General features: G+C 43.5%; 1 protein-coding gene across 2 annotated transcripts in view; it reads right to left on the bottom strand.

Moving 5' to 3' along the window:
• Positions 1-471: 471 nt before the first annotated feature.
• Positions 472-21493, bottom strand: part of OVCH1 (ovochymase 1) — a 72501-nt gene continuing 51479 nt past the window's right edge. For both annotated transcript variants that reach the window (XM_075940722.1, XM_075940721.1), the window contains exons 24-34: positions 16464-16602; positions 15604-15743; positions 14096-14230; positions 12500-12535; positions 10317-10541; positions 7138-7311; positions 5290-5515; positions 4224-4387; positions 2481-2579; positions 979-1112; positions 472-730 (exon numbers count right to left, since the gene is read on the bottom strand). In XM_075940722.1, coding sequence (XP_075796837.1) covers positions 566-730; positions 979-1112; positions 2481-2579; positions 4224-4387; positions 5290-5515; positions 7138-7311; positions 10317-10541; positions 12500-12535; positions 14096-14230; positions 15604-15743; positions 16464-16602 — 1637 coding nt within the window. In that variant the 3' untranslated portion in view covers positions 472-565. The remainder of the gene's footprint in view (positions 731-978; positions 1113-2480; positions 2580-4223; positions 4388-5289; positions 5516-7137; positions 7312-10316; positions 10542-12499; positions 12536-14095; positions 14231-15603; positions 15744-16463; positions 16603-21493) is intronic.

Raw genomic sequence — 21493 nt, 5'->3', positions numbered from 1 at the left:
CAGCCAGTAACATGTTGCTTCTCTACCTCCCCTTCTACTAAAGCCAGTGCCTTATTTGGAAGGCACAAGGCATTCAATCAGAATATCTAAGTGTAGTGTGTGAAGTACTGTGGTGAATCTGACAAGCTGGTCTGTACTGTTCTTTTGGAAATAGTTGCTCAGAGTTCTGAGAGTGGTCAAATGAGCAGCAGCTGAGAATTGCTGGGTTAAAATATTTATTGTATCAGAACACACACACACACACACACACACACACACTTTGTTTGTCTATTAAAAATGAAGTGCTATTGACTTCAGAAGAATGGCACTAATTTAGACCAGCAAAGAACGTGTCTGTAATGTGGGCAACACCTATTGGGAGATGGAGTTTCTCACGATAGAGTTGCAAGGGTGTTAGATTTGCCATTAGAAGACGACCGCTGCATTAGCTCACTGGCACAGTCTCTTGATGTTTAAAGAAAAATCAGGATGGGAGACAAATGCTGCCATATTTATTGGGTATTTTACCCTGCATATTTCACACATTCTTCCCCATTTAGACAGGAATAAGAGTTCAACTCAACCATCACACTTTTCCATTAGTGACTGAAGAAATCCAGTCCCTGTAGGTAGAAATTCTGGTATAAACCGTTGGTGATTTTGGATTGCAATTATCACTGCCCCAGCTCACAATGCCGATCAGCTTATAATATCCATTTACCATGCAGATCAGTGGCCCTCCAGAATCTCCCTATTAAAAAAAAGGGGGGGAGGGGAGAGGAAGGAGTTACTTGGTATTAGAGAGCCCAAAGGGTTTCTAAATCAGCTCACAAACATTTAGATTAGCTGATTTACAAGGGTTCTGTTTCCAACACTGACCTTCAACGATATATTCGTAGCATTACCCTAGTGTTCAGAAGCCCGTTATGTAGCTACATTTTTGCCATCAGTAGTAGTGTGGAAAGCAAGTATTCATACCTCCCCACACCAGGTACGTACCAAGCAAGCAGTTGCGCCAGCTGCTCCACCGCAAATGTTGGTATTTTTAATATCCTGCCCCCAGTAGCTCCTGCAGGCCTCATTGGAGAAGAGAGGTATACTCGCCTGCTGCAGCCTGATGGAGTATTCATCCTCTATGGCATAAAGAGGAATATGTGGAAACATGCCCTTGTGGCAGAATGACAAGAGGTGCCATATTTGAGAAGAGGTGCCATATTTAAGAGGTGTACTGAGTCACTCATCCTTTCACCTCTTCCGCCGTCTCTCAACACTCCAGGGTTTGTGACTGCAGAGCTGACTCACGTTGGCATGTAATTTTAGAGCCTTGCCTCATTTCACAGGTGCATTTGACACCAAACACATTGCACGAATGAGATTCCACATGCATTTCCAGAGACCGAGAATTCCCCTCTCACAGAGGCAGGTATAACTCCCTGCACCTGTGTCATCAACAGGATTGGAACCCTGGACTCTCAGAGCTGAAACTATAGCTGAAGGTCAGCTGAGCTAAAGCGTGAACTACACCCATTCACTGGAACCACGATGTGGACCAGCCACTGAACGGAGACAAAACCCAACTCTCACAGCTTCTTCCGGTGTTCTGTTGGCTTACTGCATGCATGTGGAAATCTAATCCAGCACTTGTCAAATGTTAGCAACCCAAGGGCTTCCATTTTGATGCCAGTTTTCAGGGACCCCAAACCTCTTCTGCTTACCTTCTCCCCCCCCCCCCAGCTCAACCCACGTACTCCCTCTTCCTGCCAGGGGCAGCAAGTCTGCAGCATTTTTGATGACGCCAAGAATGCCCAGAGCCTGCACCCTTCCCCCACTCAAACTTTGCCCCCTCCCCCACCTGCCTAAGGCTTTGAGGAGTTTGGGTGGGGGAGGGGTGCAGGCTCTGGCCAGGAACAGATGTAGGCTCTGGCCTGGGGCAGGGGCAGAGTATCCTGGGAGCAGGTTCTGGGAGGGAATTTGGGGGCTGGTCAGAGGAGAAGGGAAGAGGGTGCAGGCTCTGGGGAGAATGGGGTGCACAAGGGGGGGTGCCATGCTTACCTGGGACACCCCTTCTGGCAGGGGTTTCTGAGGGAGGGGTATTTCCAGTGCTGCTGCCCCTTCCAACATCATCTGTCCTGCTTACAATAAAAACTTAAATGCCCTGGGGGGCCCCTTGCTGCCACCCCACTACACACCGGGCTAGAATGGCTATGGGCTGCTCACTCCAGCATGTGCCTTCCTGTGGCCCAGAGGAGGTCTCTGCACTGTGCACTGCTCCAGCAGCTGGGAACAGCTGCTTATTCTTATCTTTTCCCTACCTTATGTTTTAATAGAGTGAGGTTTTTGGGACCAGCACTGCACCTTCTTTTCTGTTTGGAAAATGCGTGTCACACATGGGACGACATTGGAAACAAAGAAAGCCACAAGCAGCTAAGTCCTCGCAAGACTTTGGACTTCAGTTTAAAAAAAAAAAAATAATAATAATAGTAATAGTAACATGTACTTACTGCCTGATTCTGTTGCTCCCCATCCCGCTGTTAAACATCTTGCATCAATGCTTATTTCCTCATCTCTATCTGGTAAGCAAATTAGCGCTACAGAGTCACCTGCATGGAAGCGAATCAAATGAGTATGTGGTATAGCTTCCCTTTTATTATTTTAGTTATTTAACCCTTCTCCAGTTTTTTCAAACTCCCTGTCTCCTACTCACCACTTCCCTCCAAAAAACAAAATCAAGCCACCCAGTACTTTGACAGAGTACCATATGGGCTCCAGTATGGTTTAGATTCCCCCCCCACACAGACTGCTTGAATGCCTGAGAAAGCCATTTTAAAGGCTCACACTTACCCTGAGACACCCAGATTTCATTTATGTCAGCAGTGTTATTCCGTCTACACAGCAAGCCTATTATTTCAAAATAAAGGGTTTCTTACTCTGACTTACGTAAACGTCATTGTATGAGGAGTAAGAAGTTGGAGGAACAGCACTCCATTTCAAAATAACTGCTGTGCAGATGTGCCCAATTGCAAAATAAGCTATTTTGACTTACGCTACGCAAATAGCATAGCTCAAGTTTTGTAGCTTATTTCAAGTTTAGCTCTGCTGCGTAGACATGCCCTCATAGTATTTACATCTCTGCCTAGTGAGCCTATCACAAAGATGACTGAACCCACTTTACCTGGGTCCTGTAAGGGGGGGAGGGGGAAGAGGCGGGGCAGAAGGGAGATTTCTGAAATAAACACAAACTCTGCAGCTTGGTTTTAATGTGTTAGGCTTCCTGCAGCACTCAAGCCAGTGCACATTCCTGTGTCAGTCAGTTAACCCAGTCATGCAAGCAAGTTACAAAACACTTTCACCAACTGGAATATTTTCCTTATCGCCCTCTAACGACAGTGGTTCAATGGACTGAGGAACAGCAGGGCTTGGTCTAGGTTAGCAACAGCACACCAAGTTTACTGCAGTGTCCGCAGCTCGTTCACTCAAACTTCAGTATTAGTGGCATTGTGTTTATGCCACATTTCTATTCCAGTAATATATTTTTGCCCATGCTATATCATTGTCCTAAAAAAATACTAAGCACCCTACTCATAAACTATGTCTATGTTTAACCAGGGATGGATATTGTCTGACTCTAAAGACAGTTAAGGTATCAGGAGAGAATGTGGGTGGTAAACACACATACTGTTCCTTTCAATTCTGAACACTGCTAGCTGGCTCTGGTTTTTGTTTTTTTGGACAAACACCAAACCCAACCCAACACTTGGTTAGAAACCATATACTTTGCTTCAAACAAAGAGGGATGTGTACCTGTCAGACTTCTTATATACACATCATTATGCAATGAGTGTACCTACTCTTGGTTCTTCTAAATGGAATATTCATGGGTATAAACAATTGAAGACATAGGACTAGGGAAAACAGGAAATCTGCCCTCCTGTTTATACCCTGAAATCCTAAAGACAGGACCATCCACCCAATGCCACCACAGGCTGAGTCTAGGACAAAGCCCTTCAAAGTTGACAGGAGTCTTTACATGGACTTCCCTGGGTTTTGCATCAGGCTCCCTAGGAGTTTATCAAGGTAGTAGCGGTGTCCTAAGGATTACTCAATAGAACAGAGTTGCATTAGTACATATATTTATCAGACAGCAGGTCTTGGATCAGAATCTTTTCATTGGAAAGGGCCAATGCTGCACCACATAAACAAACACAGCTAGAGCGGTCTCACAAACACTGGAATCCAGGTAGTACCTAGTTTGATGGGTTTCTCCAGTTCCAAGAGAGTGATATCATTGCTGGAAGGAAATCCACTGAAGTTATAGTGCACATGCACAGCTTTCACAAGGGCAGGGCTGTTGCCTTTTATATTTGGCAACAGATACGTTTCCCCCAGAAATATCCTGTCTGTCTGAGCACTGGGCAAGGAAAAACAGAAACTACATTCAGTTCAATTAAGAAAAAACCACTGTATACAAAGCTGGCATAATTCTGCTTAAGAAAATGGATGAAGTTTTCAAAAGCACCTGTGTGACTTTGAAGTACAAGTACTATTAGCTTTCAGTGGACTTAAGCATTTGCATGACTTGAAAAGTGTCTGAAAAAAATCCCACACCAAACCAACATTACCATATTGTAAAAAAAAAAACTGCAAGATCAACTTTCGGTTTCTGAAATGCTTACACTACTGTTAAAAAAAAAGCAGTCCAGGATTCTTGGAACTCCATTTCAGAGATATTAATCACAATAGCAGGAACTGGAATCTAGTTTTGATTTCAGCCCATTGTTTTTGTATGAAATTTTGATGCAACTGCCATAATCTCACTTCCACTGAATAGCGAATAGATACCAGGGTACACAGCATGTTAACCCTCACATATAGTGTAATAATTAACTCTTTGGCTTGAGCTGGCAAAAGCACCACTCTAGACTAGCCATACTATTATGTGTAGAGCTCTAATATTGCCAGAAGAAGTTATTTTAGGAAAATTTTTCCACTGATAGCGTGGGGTGATTACACAGGTCACCCAATACCCAAGATGAATTAAACCTTTAGTATCCAGTAAGTGGCACAATGTAAGATCTATGGAGGAGGAGGAGGAGGATGTGTTTGTGTAGGGGAACAAGGGGGTTCAGAAGGTATGTAGCAGCAAGGAGAAGGTGGCAAAATACACACTTTTGGAACAGTTGAGAGCCAAGTAGTAGTACGAAGCTACTTTTGCTTGTCAGGGAACAACAATGATTTAGAGGCTGCCACAGCTGGTAGGCTAGCATACTCCATTGTGGTGGTGTTGTCATGAGAGTTAAAAACTTTGCTCACCTGAAGTTACAGTGTCCAGCTGTTAGGACCCACTTCTCAGAAATCAGAGAACCTCCACAGAAATGCTCACTCTCAAACTGTAGACTGACCAGCCAGGGCCAGGACATTTGAAGTGCTGGGCGGCCACCAACGACCCTTGGCTTGCCTAGCTCGTCTCTTGCTCCTTTCACATGTGTTTCAATCTTGTCCACTGGGAATGGATCCACCATTGGAATGCCACATTTGTCTGGAATTGGTTTAATTTTGTTAGCCTTATTTTAATAGTCATAGTTTGATAAAGCCATATTATATGTATGTATAAAAATCCAGACAGTGAAGTGTCAGATATGTTCTCAAAGCAGACGAAACACCCTTCCAAGAATACCATGATCCCTAAGCGCATACAACAGGATTAAGTCTGAAAAACTGCTTCCCACACCATTAACTTTCCACCAAGTGTTTCCAGTGGGAGGGGCTGGTGTGAGGGAGACAAGATAGTTGAAATCTTAAGCGATATTTCCTTTCCTCAGAAGCTGTTAACTCTGTAGGTGGACCTGTGAGAAGTTCAAAGGGGGGGGGGGGGGAGGAAAAAAGACAGTCAATTAAAAAATTCCTTGCCAAACAAAGCTATTCTCATTAGCAGAGATAGTTCAATGGAGGAAATAAGCAAGTACAGTAGTGAATGAGGTATGTTAGAGCCTCTGCTGGAGCTCTATGGATGATATTCTGGAACATTCCACAAGTCAGTAGTGCTGGAACAGTTTGTATGGTGGGGGTACTGACAGCCACAGAACCAAATGGTAAACCCTGTGCAAGATGGAAACCATCACAATCCAGGGGGTGCGGCAGTACCTTTAGTTCTAGCACCTACAGAACTAGCCTTTGAGTTGCACAGTCTTAGGTCAAATGCCTCTGGTCAGCCTCCAGAGGCTCAGGAGAGGGCACATCTCTTTAGTAAGAGCCGTTGGATTAGCTCTTGTCAAAGAGACATGGAGGCTGCGTCTAGACTGGCATGATTTTCCACAAATGCTTTTAACGTAAAAGTTTTTCCGTTAAAAGCATTTGCGGAAAAGAGCGTCTAGATTGGCACAGATGCTTTTGCACAAAAGCACTTTTTGCGGAAAAGCGTCCGTGCCAATCTAGACACAGTTTTGCGCAAGAAAGCCCCAATCGCCATTTTCGCCATCGGGGATTTTTTGCACAAAACAATTTTTAGCTGTCTACAGTGGCCCTCTTGGGCAAATACAGTTGCGCAAGAGGGCTCTTCCCCTGAATGGGAGCAGCATAGTATTTGCGAAAGAACACAGACAATCTTATATTAAATCGTCAGTGTTCTTGTGCAAATTCAAGTGGCCAGTGTGGACAGCTGGCAAGTTTTTCTGCTTTTGTGGAAAAACTTGCCAGTCTAGACACAGCCAGGAGTGTTTGTTGGTTTCATGTGGATGCAACCAACATCTAGATAATAATTCTTTCAGTGAAGCCTTTGGGGTAGAGGTCAGAATAAGAGTCGAACTGGTTATATTAGCCACATTCTCCCACCACTAAGTTACAATCCACTGTTCTGCCTCATGCATTAATTCAAGAAGAATATTGCTGTCTGATCCACATATGACTGGAATTATCAGAGGCCTGGAAATCAAACACCCAGAAACATACCTTGTGTCGTACAATTAACCAATCCACAGCTGAGAATGAAGGCTGGACATCAGGGCATCCTCAACTGAGTGTAGGACAATTCCTTCCATAGACAGGGTTATTCAGCAGCCTTGTCTCAAGGAAGGGAAACGGGAATGCATATTTTTCTTACTAGTTAGATACAAAAAGCCTATATTTGAGTTTGAAGAAAGCCCAACCTACAGCATTACTTACATTTGCTTTCAAGTTCTATGCCACTCCTACTCTTCTGTGCTGGCCACCGATTCTCTTCTTCAAAGAGAATTTTAAAACCTCTGTTCCCCACAGACTTATCAGTCTTGAAACGCAGAGTCAGGTAGCTGCTGCTTGATAGCAGGTGGAAAGACTTTGTTTGGCCACATAAACTAGCTGCAAATTACAAAAAGTAAGCACTTACACAATGACAAAGCAGATTTTTTTGGTCAGATTATGCCAGCCTTCTTCCTAGGCAGCCACATTTTTAAAAATAAAACCCAAGGCAATTTGATAGGTAAAACTAGAATAAGGACAAAGATAACACCTGGGGCAGGAGTCCACTTACACCTCTTTTGCTAGCACCGTTAGGATCTTAAGACTTGCCAAGGTCACTCAATGTCTGGATGTTCCATGTTTAATCTACTTCTACAGGATGTGGGGATAATACTTTAAGTACTTGTAACCCCTTTGGGGTTTGAAGAGCATAGCCTCTTAATCTTTAAGGGAGTAGGCAAGTGCTAGTTGTTCCAGCAGAAGGAAGTGCTGTAAAGGCAGGGAGTGGGAGTTGAGGAAGAGAGAGCACAGAGACAAAGGCAGGAAAACTCCAGTGGGTGTGACTCTGGAAGGTGCCGGTCAGGAGGGCTGCAGTAAACAGGCCCTCAAAATGAAGGAGCTGAGAAGCTGCCCAGAGCCTGAAAGGGACAGGACAGCTTATTGGGGATACGCCAGGATGAGTACTGTGCCAGGGAGAAGTCATCCAAAACAGACGGACCAGATCTGGACCCAGTACCACTGCTGCCCAGAGCTGCATGGGGCTGAGAGTCTTGGGGCTCATGGCTTTGAATTGGGAATGAGGAAGGAGGCTGTTAGTTATGTGGGGAGCTTGTTGCTCTGTGGCTATGCAGACAGCAGCAGCAGAAGGCAACAGCAGGGTTTGTTGGGAGAAAATTTACTGGTTCCAAAGAGGACCAGAAGCACCCAATACTCATCACTGGGCTGAAACTCTGTTCAGGACTCCAGATGCAGACATGCCGCTTGGTGTCTGCCCTTTCCCATTGAACCACCACTGGACTTGTGGGGCCTTGTGTTCAATGAAACATCTCTCATTGCTCTAAGTAAAGGGGTGTGTGTGTGTGTGTGCGCGTGCACGCTCTCTCACTCTGCTGGGTCTGGAATAGGTGTCCCTGAGAGTAAGAAGGGAGAAGACTTTTGCAGTTGCATTCCTGCATGTGCCTTCTTAGCCAGAGCTGCCTGCAGGCAGACTCCATCTTGGCCATAAGGGCACTAAAAAGTTACTTACATAAATAGATTAAGGTCCTTCCTGGAGAGGGTGAAGCTATTTTTCTCCTCCCAAGACTATTCAGGAGTGAGATGCTCTGGGTAGTTTGTCAGTAAACTGAGAAAAAGCTTTGACAAAATCCTCCATGTGTTTGTGTGTCAACATACAGTACTTTCTTAATTATCAACATAACAGCTTCAGACTCTAAGGGTACGTCTAAACTACATGGCTCCATTGACGGAGCCATGTAGATTTGTTTTTTGGCAAAGGGAAATGAAGCTGTGATTTAAATAATTGTGGCTTCATTTAAATTTACACGGCTGCTGCGCTGAGCCAACAAACAGCTGTTTGTCGGCTCAGCGCACTAGTCTGGATGTTCCCCTGCCGACATGAAAGCCTTTTATCGATATCCCCTGTAAACCTTATCCTACGAGGCATAAGGGGGATGTCGATAAAAGGCTTTCAGGTCAGCGTGGAGCGTCCAGACTAGCGCGCTGAGCCGACAAACAGCTGATCAGCTGATTGTCGGCTCAGCGCAGCAGCCATGTAAATTTAAATGAAGCTGCGATTATTTAAATCGCGGCTTCATTTCCCTTTGCCTGTCTAATCTACATGCCTCCATCGAAGGAGGCATGTAGTCTAGACACACCCTAAGGGTGTGTCTAGACTACAGGGTTTTGTCGACAAAAGTCCACTTTTGTCGACAAAACTAAACCTGCGTCTACACTACCGCTGAGTTCTGTCAACATAACGTCGACAGAACTCAGCAGTTTTGTCGACGCTGGTAAACCTAATTTTACGAGGAATAATGCCTTGTCAGAGTTCTGTCGACAGAAGGCATTATTGCATCTAAACTGTCCTTTGCATCTACACTGTCATGTTGACAAAGCAGCTTGCTTTGTCGACAGAACTAAATGTAGTCTAGACGCTCTTTGTCAACAGAAGCTTTGTCGACAAAAGCCTGTAGTCTAGACGTACCCTAAATGTTCTGTCAGAGCCCCAAGAAAGGGGAAAAAACCCACTACCACCTGCCTGTGACTGTGTGTTTGCCTTGCATTGGAATAAAAGGGGTTAAGAACAGCCCTTTTTAGGAGAGAGGGCTGTTCCAGGAGCCAGAGCGAGGCAGAGGAATTCAATCAGGGTCAGTTTAGACCCTACAAGAAAGGGCTGCTGGGCTGTACAGAGGGAGGTGGGCTGAGTTGCTTAACAGAGACTGGTACAGCAGACAGAACAGTGCAGGGAGAGACCAGGAAGCCAGCAGGGCTCCAGCCTGATTGACATCTGGGTGCTGGTCCTGACTAAGGGACCCAAGAAGGTACTAGGACTGGGGAGGACTATCCAGAGGAAACAAAGGCAACAGGTCCACCCCCCTTGCTGGTGATGTGCATGGCCCATTCAGACTGCAATCAGCCCCAGGGCAAGAGGCTACACTACGGCCACCAGAGGGCAGTACTTAGGGGACGGGGTGCTGTGGCCTGGGAGGGATGCAGGTCCTAGCATGAAGGAGATGGAAAGGGCAAGTAACTGTGGACAAGACACCGCCAGAAGAGGGCGCTCCAGAGCTGGCACGAGCTAATTCTCTAGGACACCAGCAGCAGACACCACAATGACGACAATCCAAACCTGTTATAGAGCCACACTCAAAACGAGACATTACTGTCACGCCCATAAATAGTTCCAGAGAGGAATCTCAGAGTTCAAATTTCTTCAGTGTTCACCCCAGTCCCCACTCGATAAGTGCTGCAGAAAAATGCTAGCAGCAGTCACTACCTTTGGAAAACCTATAGTAACTCATTTCCCTCTTCCTTACCTGCTTGACTTCCCCACAGAGATTATACTCACATCATATGTTGGCCAACTTCCCTGAGACAAGGTGGGAGAGAGATAGAGATTAACCTACCGAGAAGCTCTGAATAGTGATTTGGGCCATCATAGATGTTCAAAGAGTCCCAAATGCAGTCTTTTGCATTCTCTGTTACAAAGTCTACGATCACAGCTTTCAACCTATTTCCTGAAGTGGAATAAACTGTCCAGGTGCAGTTCAGCATGTTAGGATAAGTGTTGGGATAATTAGGAGATGTTATCTCAGCTGATCCAACTGGAATTAGATCAAAGACTGGACACCCTTAAAGAGAGGGGGGGAAAAAAAAAAAGTATTTTTTCCCCTGACAGGAATCGGTCTTCTCAAACATTCATTAAAAGTGATCTGAAAAGTTAGAGCTGTACAAACTTTTTTTTGTATCACTGGCAGAACTAGGGGATGGAGAGAATTTTTTTTTGATGCTTCAAAAGAAGCATCTTGTTCAAACCAAAATAGAAAAGTAGGTTTTCCTTTCAGTTGAGCATTTAAAAAAATTGAACTAAAAATTCAAAATGAAGTCATTTTCAATAGTCTAAAAAATGCTTTGATTTTTCCAATTCTCTCCCACCCCTTTAAATAATTCAGTTAAGTCTATAAAAAAAGGTCTCAGTCAACCTGAATCAATCAGTTCCCTTCCCCCTCACACTTCCCCAGGAAAAAACAGTTTCAACCAAAAAGCCTTTGTCCAGCTTTGGAAAAAATTCTGATCCACCACAGTTTTCTAACAAAAGCAAGCAGACTTACAAGTTAAATTCTATTGATCTCTGCTTAAGCAAAGGTCTTATGATACTAAGATCTACCTGTAGAACAAAGGTAGTTCTCCACACACCTTTATCTAGTACCCTGAACAGGTATATGTAAAATGAGAGAGCTGTTCTAGAAGGAAAAGGGAGCCATAATTGGGAAGTGGGTTGAATTCTGGGAAGAACCCAATACCAAGCTATCCAAAATCCTAAAACCAGGACAATTTAACTGCAGAGCAACATTTCTAATTAGACCAGATTCATACCTGGAAAAACCATCCTTGGGATAAGCCCATTGAAACCAGAGGCATGACAGCCACTCTTATTTAGTAGAGTAGGCTGCAAACCCAGAATGTACTTATTTTAAAAATAAAATTTACTCTATTTACCCCAGACTTTCTAAAGAGGCCTTTTGCTGTACATTTATATAGTAGTGAAAGGACAGTCACTTTTAGTGACTGCATCACTAGCAACTTGGCATCACACACATTTAGAATGAGACAGATGCAAAAAGTTGATAGACCACACTAGGTCCATTTATTTAAATATTTTTACCCTGCGCCTCTATTTAAAATATTCAAGGTGGCAGTGATGGGGAGAACTGCAACCATGGAGAATGACATGGGGAAGGGTCTAAAAACCGGATATCACTAGGATTCATATTTTCAAGCTTAAAAAAAAAGTGTGTTCCTTTTCCCAGAAATGGCTCCACAGCCTAGCCAGTTTAGCTAGAACTCTAGGATGCTAGACCGAAGGGAAAAAAGCAAACTGGATTCCCCTTTCACAACCAGAGTCTGAGGGAGTGCATCCTGGCTTTGAGCTACCAGTTCACTTCTCTGGTCTTGTGAGGCAGCTCACAAATGCAGGAACAAAAACAAAGCAGTAAGCATCTGATATTAAAGAAACAGAACCATGGTAGCATCACTCATACTGAGTGAATGGATACAGTTAAGACACCAAGCTGGCTATATTACTGGCTACAAATCTGGTACAGAAGTTCACCATGGCAGAGCTTTATAAAAGCTACTTATGGGTTCCTTGCCAGCTGTCCTGGGAAGAAGCAGACGGCACATCTACACTACAGCGTTATTTTGAAATAAGGTGAGCGACCACACAGCAAGGCTGTTATTTCAAAGTTATTTCAAATTAATGGGCTTCTTATTCCAGAATAATAAACCCTCATTTCATGAGAAAAATGCCTATTTCAAAACTGCTATTTCAGAAGAGCAGTAGTGTGGATGCTCCACTGCTACTATTTTGAAATAGCTCCTTCCCAGGGACATTCAAAGTAAGTCACTCGGCAGTGCTTCCTGGGGCTCTAAATCGAGGTGGCACGTCCATATTAGGGGAGTCTGCCTCAGACTAATCTCAAGGCTTCTCTGTAGTGTGGGTATGCTCTTTCAAAATAATTATTTTGGGAGCTGTTATTCCAAAATAATTTATTTTGAAATACCCATAGAGAGCTAGAATGGATCTTACCTTTAGATGCAGCTTTCAATTTTCTTAAAGCAGAACCTAAAAAAAAGAAACAGTTGATCATGAACAATTAAACTCACCATACAAATCTAAGAATTCCGAATGCCTCAATGGACAGACATGAACTCTTAATTAGTTAAGAACCAGACTGACACTGGGATAAGGGGGGAAACTTCCCCCTATATTTACAGTAAGTTCTACAGGATTTCCCCATACACAATTCAGCAAACCTGAAAGTATTTGCAGATAGGCTAGCATTATTTTCTTACAAGGATAAACATTTACTGGAATTGAGAGTATACTTGGAGGCTGCATCTAGACTGGCATGATTTTGCAGAAATCTTTTCTGTTAAAAGTATTTCCGCAAAAGAGAGTCTAGATTTTGTGCAAAAGCATCCGTGCCCAGTATAGATGCGCTTTTGCGCAAGAAAGCGCCGATAGCCATTTTAGCCATCGGGCTTTCTTGTGCAAAAAAATTAAGGTGCCTGTCTACACTGGCCCTCTTGCACAAGTATTCTTGCACAAGAGGGCTTATCCCTGAGCAGGAGCATCAAAGTATTTGCGCAAGAAGCACTGAATTCTTACATTAGAACATCAGTGCTCTTGTGCAAATTCAAGTGGCCAGTGTAGACAGCTGGCAAGTTTTTGCGCAAAATCTTGCCAGTCTAGATGCATCCATATTGGGTAGACCTATTACGTGTACCAATAGGGACTGTTGTAGGGGTTAGCAGTTTGGGAGAGCAGAATGGGTAGGGTCACATAAAGATATATCAGTTAGGCTGTTAGAGACTCATTTCACAGCTGGGAAGAGATGCAGAACTTTGACTCTTCAGTACCTAGTGAATAGTACAGACTAGGTTGAAACCAGCTGACTCTCAATAAGCCTTCTCTCTGGAATAGATACGTTGGGAGCCTATCTTTATTATAATGTTTTACATCGGGGCAAGGAACTTTTTTTAGGTTGGGGGCCATCCCTAGTGAGGGATGTAGAACTGTTTAAACAGTTAACGATAAGCTTGGGCTTATCGATTACTGTTAATAGTTATACCCTCTTGTATCAGAGGCAATGGAGTGGGGCCAGCAGGTGGGAGCTGGTACATGCCATAAGATGGCATTTTTCTGCCATGCACTGGCTCCCACAGAGTATACTGCTGCCCCATGCTGCAGGTGCATGTAACCACTAAGATTTTCCATTGGTTATAGTTACCCACTTTAACATCCCTACCGCTGACCCACGGGGGGGGGGGGGAGAAATCAATTCAGTTTGATTTGGGGGCTGCAGGGAGGCAGCAGCAGTGGGGGGTGGGACTGGAGGCCAGCGTGGACTCCCCAATGCTGGTGGAGGCCCTAAGCCCTAGGGGCCAGATCCAGGCTACCCAGGGGCCAGATCCAGCCCCCAGGCCTTAGGTTCCCCACCCCTATGTTACATCAAGATAGTGTAAGAACATTTTATTGAAGTTTCTTTGGGGGGGGTGGGGGGGAGGGGGAGGGGAGAGGTTGTATAAATTCTGCTATGTATTTCTTTGATACATTGCATACCCTTTCCTTTATACTCTGCTCCCATTCCTCCGCTGAAAACCAACTCCTTAGCCAACTTACCAGGTTGTGTATCATGGAAAGAGTAGGTCAGAATAAACCCTCTTGAAGCCACTGCAGCACTGGATGTGAAAGTCAGCGTCACCACAGGCCCATCAGACTTTAAAGGATGGGGTGAAATTTCACCACAGAAGTTACCTGCCAGGTAGTAGGATTCCAATCGATAACCATGAAAGGCACAATGCTAGGCTATTGCATTTTACCAAGACCTGGTATACCGTACCTCAAAACAAGCAAGTCTCAAACCATGCCTGTATAAATCTCTCATGTGCCAGTAAGAAATTAAATAAAGCCTCAATGTGTTGGGACACCTTGGAGTTCATTCTACTTTTATTAACAGACTTAGGAATTATCTACACCTAGAGCTGCAGATGCACAGTGTAGATGTGTCATGGTAGCGCTTAGCAGAGACATTACCTACACTGAATTATATCTACATAAGTTAGCAGCAGTCAATGCTGCAATGATGCAGCAGAATTTCAAAGGTTACTGTATACCCTTACAAACAAAACAGAACCTTCCTCACTACAGAGAAAACTCACTTTGAGTAAGAAACCAAAATGTTAAAAACATACATGTTGTAAGCATTAGGGTGGAATGGCCAGATTGGGAAAGAATGTTTTCAGATAGACCTCTGAAGGCTGAAAATTAATCTTCTAAACAGAGATTGTACACTACAGTACTAATGAGATTTTAAACTTAAAGTCTGGTAGCACTTTATAGACTAACAAAACATGTAGATGGTATCATGAGCTTTCGGGGGCACAACCCACTTCTTCAGATGACTGGATTTTTGAGTTTAGGATGTGCAGACCCAAAATAAATAGGTAGGGGGGGGGGGGGGGGAGGAAGAGAAGGAAAAAAAAGGAAGGGGGCAGGAAACAAGGAACAGAGGGTACCTTTCCCTTCAATTCTTTGGACAATGTGTGTTATAACAGTATCTTTGGATATTATTTTGTTGTTACACCGGTCTCCATATGAAAATGACTTATATGAAAATAATGAATCAGAGGGCATCTCCTTTTTTGGAGAAGGAGTCACTTCAGTGCTCTGTAGACCAGAATTGTTTGAGACATTGTATAATAATTAACAGCAACTCAAGGACGCCATAAAAGTATCTGATGAAATTTATTTCCAGTTCAACTGTTATCTGCTTACTATCATGCACAGCAGTGATGAGATAAGCACAATTGGAAACACTCCATGTGCTAACATATATTTGTCCCTATGATACTGAATGGCCAGCAATTTGGTGACTGTACATTTGCCTTAGAGGCCAGTGTATCAAACAATGAAAAACCAGCCAGTTTCATCTGTACAATAGAACTAAAGAAAGGGAGATTCCTGGAAATGAGGCGCTAGCTGGAAGATGCTCTCCGAAAGTCAGTAGAAATAGCAACAAAGTTGGAGTTCCCTTTTTCACATGGCAAATTGCCTAGTGGCCTGCTTAGAAAGATAGCAAGAGTTTTCCCCTCTTCCACTTCCAGCAGCACCACAAGCAAATCTCTCACCTATTAACTCCTTGCTTGGCCCCAATCCTTCATACACCATCAGTTGCCCATGGCAATCAAACAGGGTCTTCTCAGTCCAGAAGGTCAGGAAATCAATCCGAATGATGGACTTTAAGGGTGCTACAATTCGCCAATGGCAGCTACAGGACACGAATGAAGAAAAAATTCAGAACATTCATTAATGCCCAAGCCACTTGTACCCTATACCCGGCTCCCATTTTCAAAGGGATTATTACAAAAATGAGGTGGAAGGAACAAGGACGGAAAAGAACGAGTGTTTTAAAATAAAACAAAAAACAAAAAAAAATTGAGATTCTAAACCTGGGTGGAAGGTTGGTTTAAATCCATTTCTGGTATAGAAATTATGAAAAATAAAATATTCAACCAGTTGAAACTGTACATAAAATTATGACACTGATTAAGAAACTAAATGGACCAATGCCATTGAGACCTCCTAGCTGCCTGCCTGTCACTTCACTGAGCAACTGCCTCTACTCAACACTCCATTATAGCAGGAAAAGCTGATGGGAGAAAAGGCAAGGAACTAGATTAGTCTTGCAAAAAGGGTTGTGATAAAACAGAGCAAGTGCCCTTATGACAACTTGCCTGAGTTGTTCTACGCCAGCCATGGCAGTGGAGATAGTCCACTTGCAGTCTGACAACATGATGGATGGATTCACCAGAACAATGACAGATTTGGCCACCCGTTGTTAAAAAGGGTATAGCAGAATTAGCCCTTCTGATCCCCATGTCTCTGTGAGAGGGGCAGACTGGTGCTATGACATGAGCTCATCCCACAGCATCCACAATTTTATAAGTTTTCAGACTTACAAGAAAGGGGAGTGAACAAGTTCACTCACCTGGTGGTGTTTGGATAGCCATGGGGATATCCTGGTGACTGGATCAATCCTTCCCGGTCTGTGAGAAGGACATCCCTGCAGCGGGACAATTCTTGGTTCACATCTTTGGGCCGTTTAACTGTCTTCCCGGTCTTTGGCCCTAGAAAAAAAACTGGATGTAAAATTGGGATTCGATTTGCTACTGTCTTTTAAAATAGACTTCTACCAATGGCCAAGGCAATACCATTTGAGTGTCTCTGGAAGATGGACTCTAGGGCTATGTCTACACTGCAGGTTTTTTATGGAAGAGGCTATGCAAATGGTGTGCTCATTTGCATATCTTCCTATTTTTTTTTGGAAGAGGTTTTGCCACTAAAAAGCTCCATGTAGACGGGACCATCTATCAAGAAAAAACCCTTTTTATCAAGATTTACAGGATCTTGATTTTTGAGGAATAAGGGATCTTGTGAAAAGCTCTCTCCCCCCTGACAAATAGCCTTGTGTACATGAGGCTTTTTAGCAACAAAACCTCTTTGGCAAAAAGAATCAGAAAATGATATGCAAATGAGCACACCATTTGCATATCCTCTTCCATAAAAAACCTGCAGTGTAGACAAAGCCTAGGTTACAAGCCTTCTAAAGAAAACTAATATTAAAGTGAGTCATTTCAAAGTTAGCCTGGAAAACTGTGGAAGCTGTAGAAACCATTTTCATATTTAGCTAGAAGCCATCTTGTATATCAAAAACCATTTCAGCTTTTCTTTCAAGCACGTAGACCAAAGTAAACTTTCTGTCACCCCGTGAGAAGAGGCCTACAGGATGGGCTATTGGTATGTGTTAATTGGGCTGGTTGGGACAGAAGATGTACTCCCTCGCACCTGTCCGCCATCTTGTTAATAAGGCTTTGTTTTTCCAAATTTAATTGAGGATTTCTGTAATTGGATGCCCTAACATCAGACTGTTTGGTTAAGGGTATAAAGATACTAGGATTAATTGTATTAGCAGCTTTACTGGGTCTGGCTCTGCTGTGACCACGTTTGGCTCATGCTGTGCTTTATTAATTAATAAAGCTGCTTGTTAGCTGCCTAAACACAGAGGAGCGTGTTTTTGCTTCGACAATTTGGAGGTTCCACCGAGATTCCTAACGCGCCACTTGCCCGTATGGACGGACCGGCACTCCACTTCCAAACCTCTCAGAGCGCTCAAGAGAAGGTAAAGGGGATACCTGTTACGAAATCTCCTGGTTGAGGGCTTGGGATTTGGAGTGACGGCCGGCCATCGGGGTAAGGGAAGCTACGGAATTCAATTTTGTGGAGCGGCTAACATTTTTGTCTGTCTGTGTCTGTCTTTGTCTATTAGGCCTGTCTTATGTGTCACAGTTCCAAAAGGGCACACCGGTGTCTCTAGTGAGGCAGCCATGCGCTGGACCCTCTGTGTTCGGACGCTAAAAGCTGGTGTGGTGCCATTACTCTCTCTCGGCACACGGAACTGTGGGGAAGCTTTGTTGTCTCTCTCTGTTATTTGTGGGCGTAGTACTGACCTCTGAGGCTAACCCCAGGCCATAGTGCCCCATTCCGCCAGGCTGTCTCCAGGCGCCAGGACGTGGTGTTCTGCCGGGCTGGGGCAGGTGCCGGAAACCCCTGCGAGGCAGGTGAACCTTAAGTCCAGTGCTTCGCAACAAAAAGGGGGGGAACCAGTGCAAGCAGGTGAATTCTTAATTCGGTGACTCGCAGAGCGAGCAGGCGGATCCTGATTCGGTGACTCGCAGAATATGGTGTAAGCAGGCGGACTTTGGTTCGGTGTCTTACAGAATTAAGCGCGCGCAGAAAATGGGGGTAGGTCAGTCTACAGGAATTCCAGTGCCTTTATGATAAGTGTTTTCTGGTATAGGATCCTAATGAAGTCTGATATTAAGTGCCGGGTGTCTTAGGGCAGCGTCACTTAATAGAAACCCATGGGAACTAGACAATAAATAAAAATGCAGCTAAATGTGGAAACTATAAGAAAAATGTAAAAAAGGAGAAAAAAATGTGTGTGGAAAATAAGTATGAATGTAATAAGTGAAAAATAAATGCCGTTGCATAGGTCTGAGACTTGAGCTGATCCCAGCTGCACCAGGGCTCTCCCACGAGGGAGCTCTGAACGCAAGGGGGGGGGAGGTCAGCTGAACCTCAAGACTCAGCGGATATGTGAGGGAGTGACGACTCCCCTTATTTCATGAGCTGCTAAGGTCTGACACTCTAGACCCGGCAGACTCTTTCTTTGAAGTGTGTAAAGTTAGTTTAAGTGGGGGTTAGTTTAAACACCCCCCACTCTGCCGAAAGGCACCCCTGTGTACTACATAATGGTCCAAGAACCTGTAAGCATTTAACAAATTGAAAAAAAGGAAAAATTAAAGCTATGAGGGATAAAAGTAAAGCTCAAAAAAGCAAAAATCCACCCTGCAGTAAGATAGGTAACTTAAAAGTTGCTGCAGCACCTCTGTGCCAAAATAATGCATAAGAAGTGGGAAAAAAAAATTCTCAGTTTGCACACCTATATCAACCAAGCTTGGGGGGAAAATCTGGCACAACATCACCCCTCTATCCCTCTTTATAACGCATACACAGGTAGAGAGAAAACATAAAAAATAACTAAAAGAAATTAGCTCTTCCCTTTAAAAACACGGGCTCCTGTAACAAACTTGCCCGATCCAAAGCAAAACATAAAGTTTAAAATAAGTTTAACAGTTTAAAAAAAGTGTTCCTCCAAATCCTAAGGGGGAGGGAAAAAAAAAAACCAAACAAACCTGCTTTAAGAAATAACTTGTTTCTTGCAGCCTCTTTTAATCATCTTAGCAATGAAACAGTCAAGTTAAACATTTAGCTACAGACACTTTGTTAAATCTATTAAAGAAAAAATAAGGAATTCTACTGAAACTTAATTGGTTAACCGCATAAAAAAATAGAATCTATACATTGTAAATTTGTAAAACCTGCACCCTAAAAGTTAAATGTGTCTTCCAAGAAACCTAATTATTGTTTAAAAAAATCCAAGCCCAGAAACTTCACAGTGTTTCTGTTCAAGGCTAAGCTGATAGCACCTTTGGCTTGCTTTCAGATCCAAGGTTGTGTGTGTCTGCAAACTGCCTGTCTGTTCTGGAAGGGGGGGAGCACTGTCCCCCATAAGTAAGTCTGTAACATTGCATGTAATTCTTTTCAGGAAAGAAAAACCTTTTGCTTGCTGAAATAGTAACTAGCAAGCACCTTGTTCTAAAAGTTTCTGTAGCAGTAAATAAAATAAGCCTGGTCTGCAGTACAAAAAAAAAACTGAGGCATGCCACTAATAAGGAAAGCTAGCAGCTCAGAGGTAATTCAAGAGAGTGAAAGGTCACAAGTACCGATAAAGCTCTCTTGTTCTCAAAAAGTTACAGCTCACTCACCCATAAAAGTGGTAAGGAACTAGATGTAACTAGTTCCCCTAGCAGATCTTAGGCAGTATTTTAAGTTATAATGGGCCACCCCGACGGAGGTAAAAATGTTTTCTTTGTCTTTCAAATCATCAAAAAGCGCTAATATCATATAAAAATTAACCGAAGGGAAAAAAAAAAAACCATGGTTCTGTGTCATAACATAAGTTTGTGTTCTGTCCAAATTTGTCTTGTGTGTATCTTGATTGTAATATATGTATTTCAAACGTTGTGTGTACAATATTGTTGTTCTAATAAAAGAATAATTTAAGTCCCTTAAATAATCTTAATATTGTGCTTTATATAAATGGTTCTTGCCTTTATAATTTTAGTAAAGTTTTAGTAGCAGGCTATGCAGTTTGTACTGTCTGAAATGTAGTGAAATCTGCTCCTCTACCTGCTGTTTTTCCCTTCTCTCCTACCATCGCCAGCTCCTACGCCGTCTCTTTCAGAACTGGCCCTCCTGCAAAACCAAGCCCCAGAATCAGAAAAGCAGGAGTAAAGACTGGCAGGGTGCACCTTGCACCCAGACCACTTGTGGTGCAGCTCTGATGGCCACATTGTTGCCCCAGTGGTCTTGCTACCTCACCTTGCCCCCGTGCTCCCTAAATTGTCGCACGTTGGCAAAAGGGGGGGATGGTAGCAATCCTAAAACAAAATTGGTTTGCTCCCAAATTCTCCCAAGCATCCAAAGATTACTGTCTGGCTTGCCCTGTCTGCCAAGCCCACAACGTGGGTAAACCTGTAAAGACAGTTCCGGCAACCAGACCTCCGCCTTTAGGACCATTTCTGAATTTACAAATGGACTTTATTCAGTTGCTTAAATGTCAATCTTTTCAATAATGTGCTGGTTATTGTTTGCTTGTTTTTGGGATGGGTAGAAGCTTATCCCTGAAGGAAACATAATGACATCACAGTAGCTAAGAAACTTCTAAATTATTACATCCCATCATGGAAAATACACCTTGTGATCTCCAGTGATAAAGGTACCCACTTTACTGGGCAAATTGTTAAAAAAAAAAAACTGGAAAAGTACTACTGTACCAGACAAGCACTGCACTGTGCACGACACCTAGAGAGCGCACAAACAGTAAAAAGATAAAACAGGATTTTAAAGAACGAACTTGCTAAAATATGTAAAAACTCTTGCTTAACATAGATAGTAGCACTCCCAATTGCCCTAATGAGCATGAGAGCCACTCCTAATCAGAAAACTGGACTCAGTCCACAAAATTGCATGTGGCCAACCTATGAAACTGTTAAGCAGCCCAGAAATTGACCTGGCTGATGCCACACTCGTTAAAAGAAGCATAGTCAAGTATTGCCAGGAACTTATAAGGTGTGTACAGTCTTATCATTCACAGGTTAAGGCCCCGACTAAGCTGTGCCTTAAACTACAACCAGGAGACTGGGTTTGCGTGAAAGTTCACCAGCGGAAGACTGCCCTGAAACCCAGGTGAAAGGATCCCTACCAAGTCCTTCTGACCACCCATACTGCTGTAAAGTGCAAAGAATTGCCCACCTGGATTCACGCATCCCACTGCAAACCCGTTCCAGTCCCTACAGAGGTTGTCCCCAACAAGGAGCACCGCAGACCTGGTAC

The sequence above is a fragment of the Pelodiscus sinensis genome, chromosome 1 (assembly GCF_049634645.1).
Source record: "Pelodiscus sinensis isolate JC-2024 chromosome 1, ASM4963464v1, whole genome shotgun sequence".
NCBI lineage: Eukaryota > Metazoa > Chordata > Testudines > Trionychidae > Pelodiscus > Pelodiscus sinensis.
Note: the sequence above shows the minus strand (reverse complement) of the source record. Positions and strands in the feature narration are given on the sequence as shown.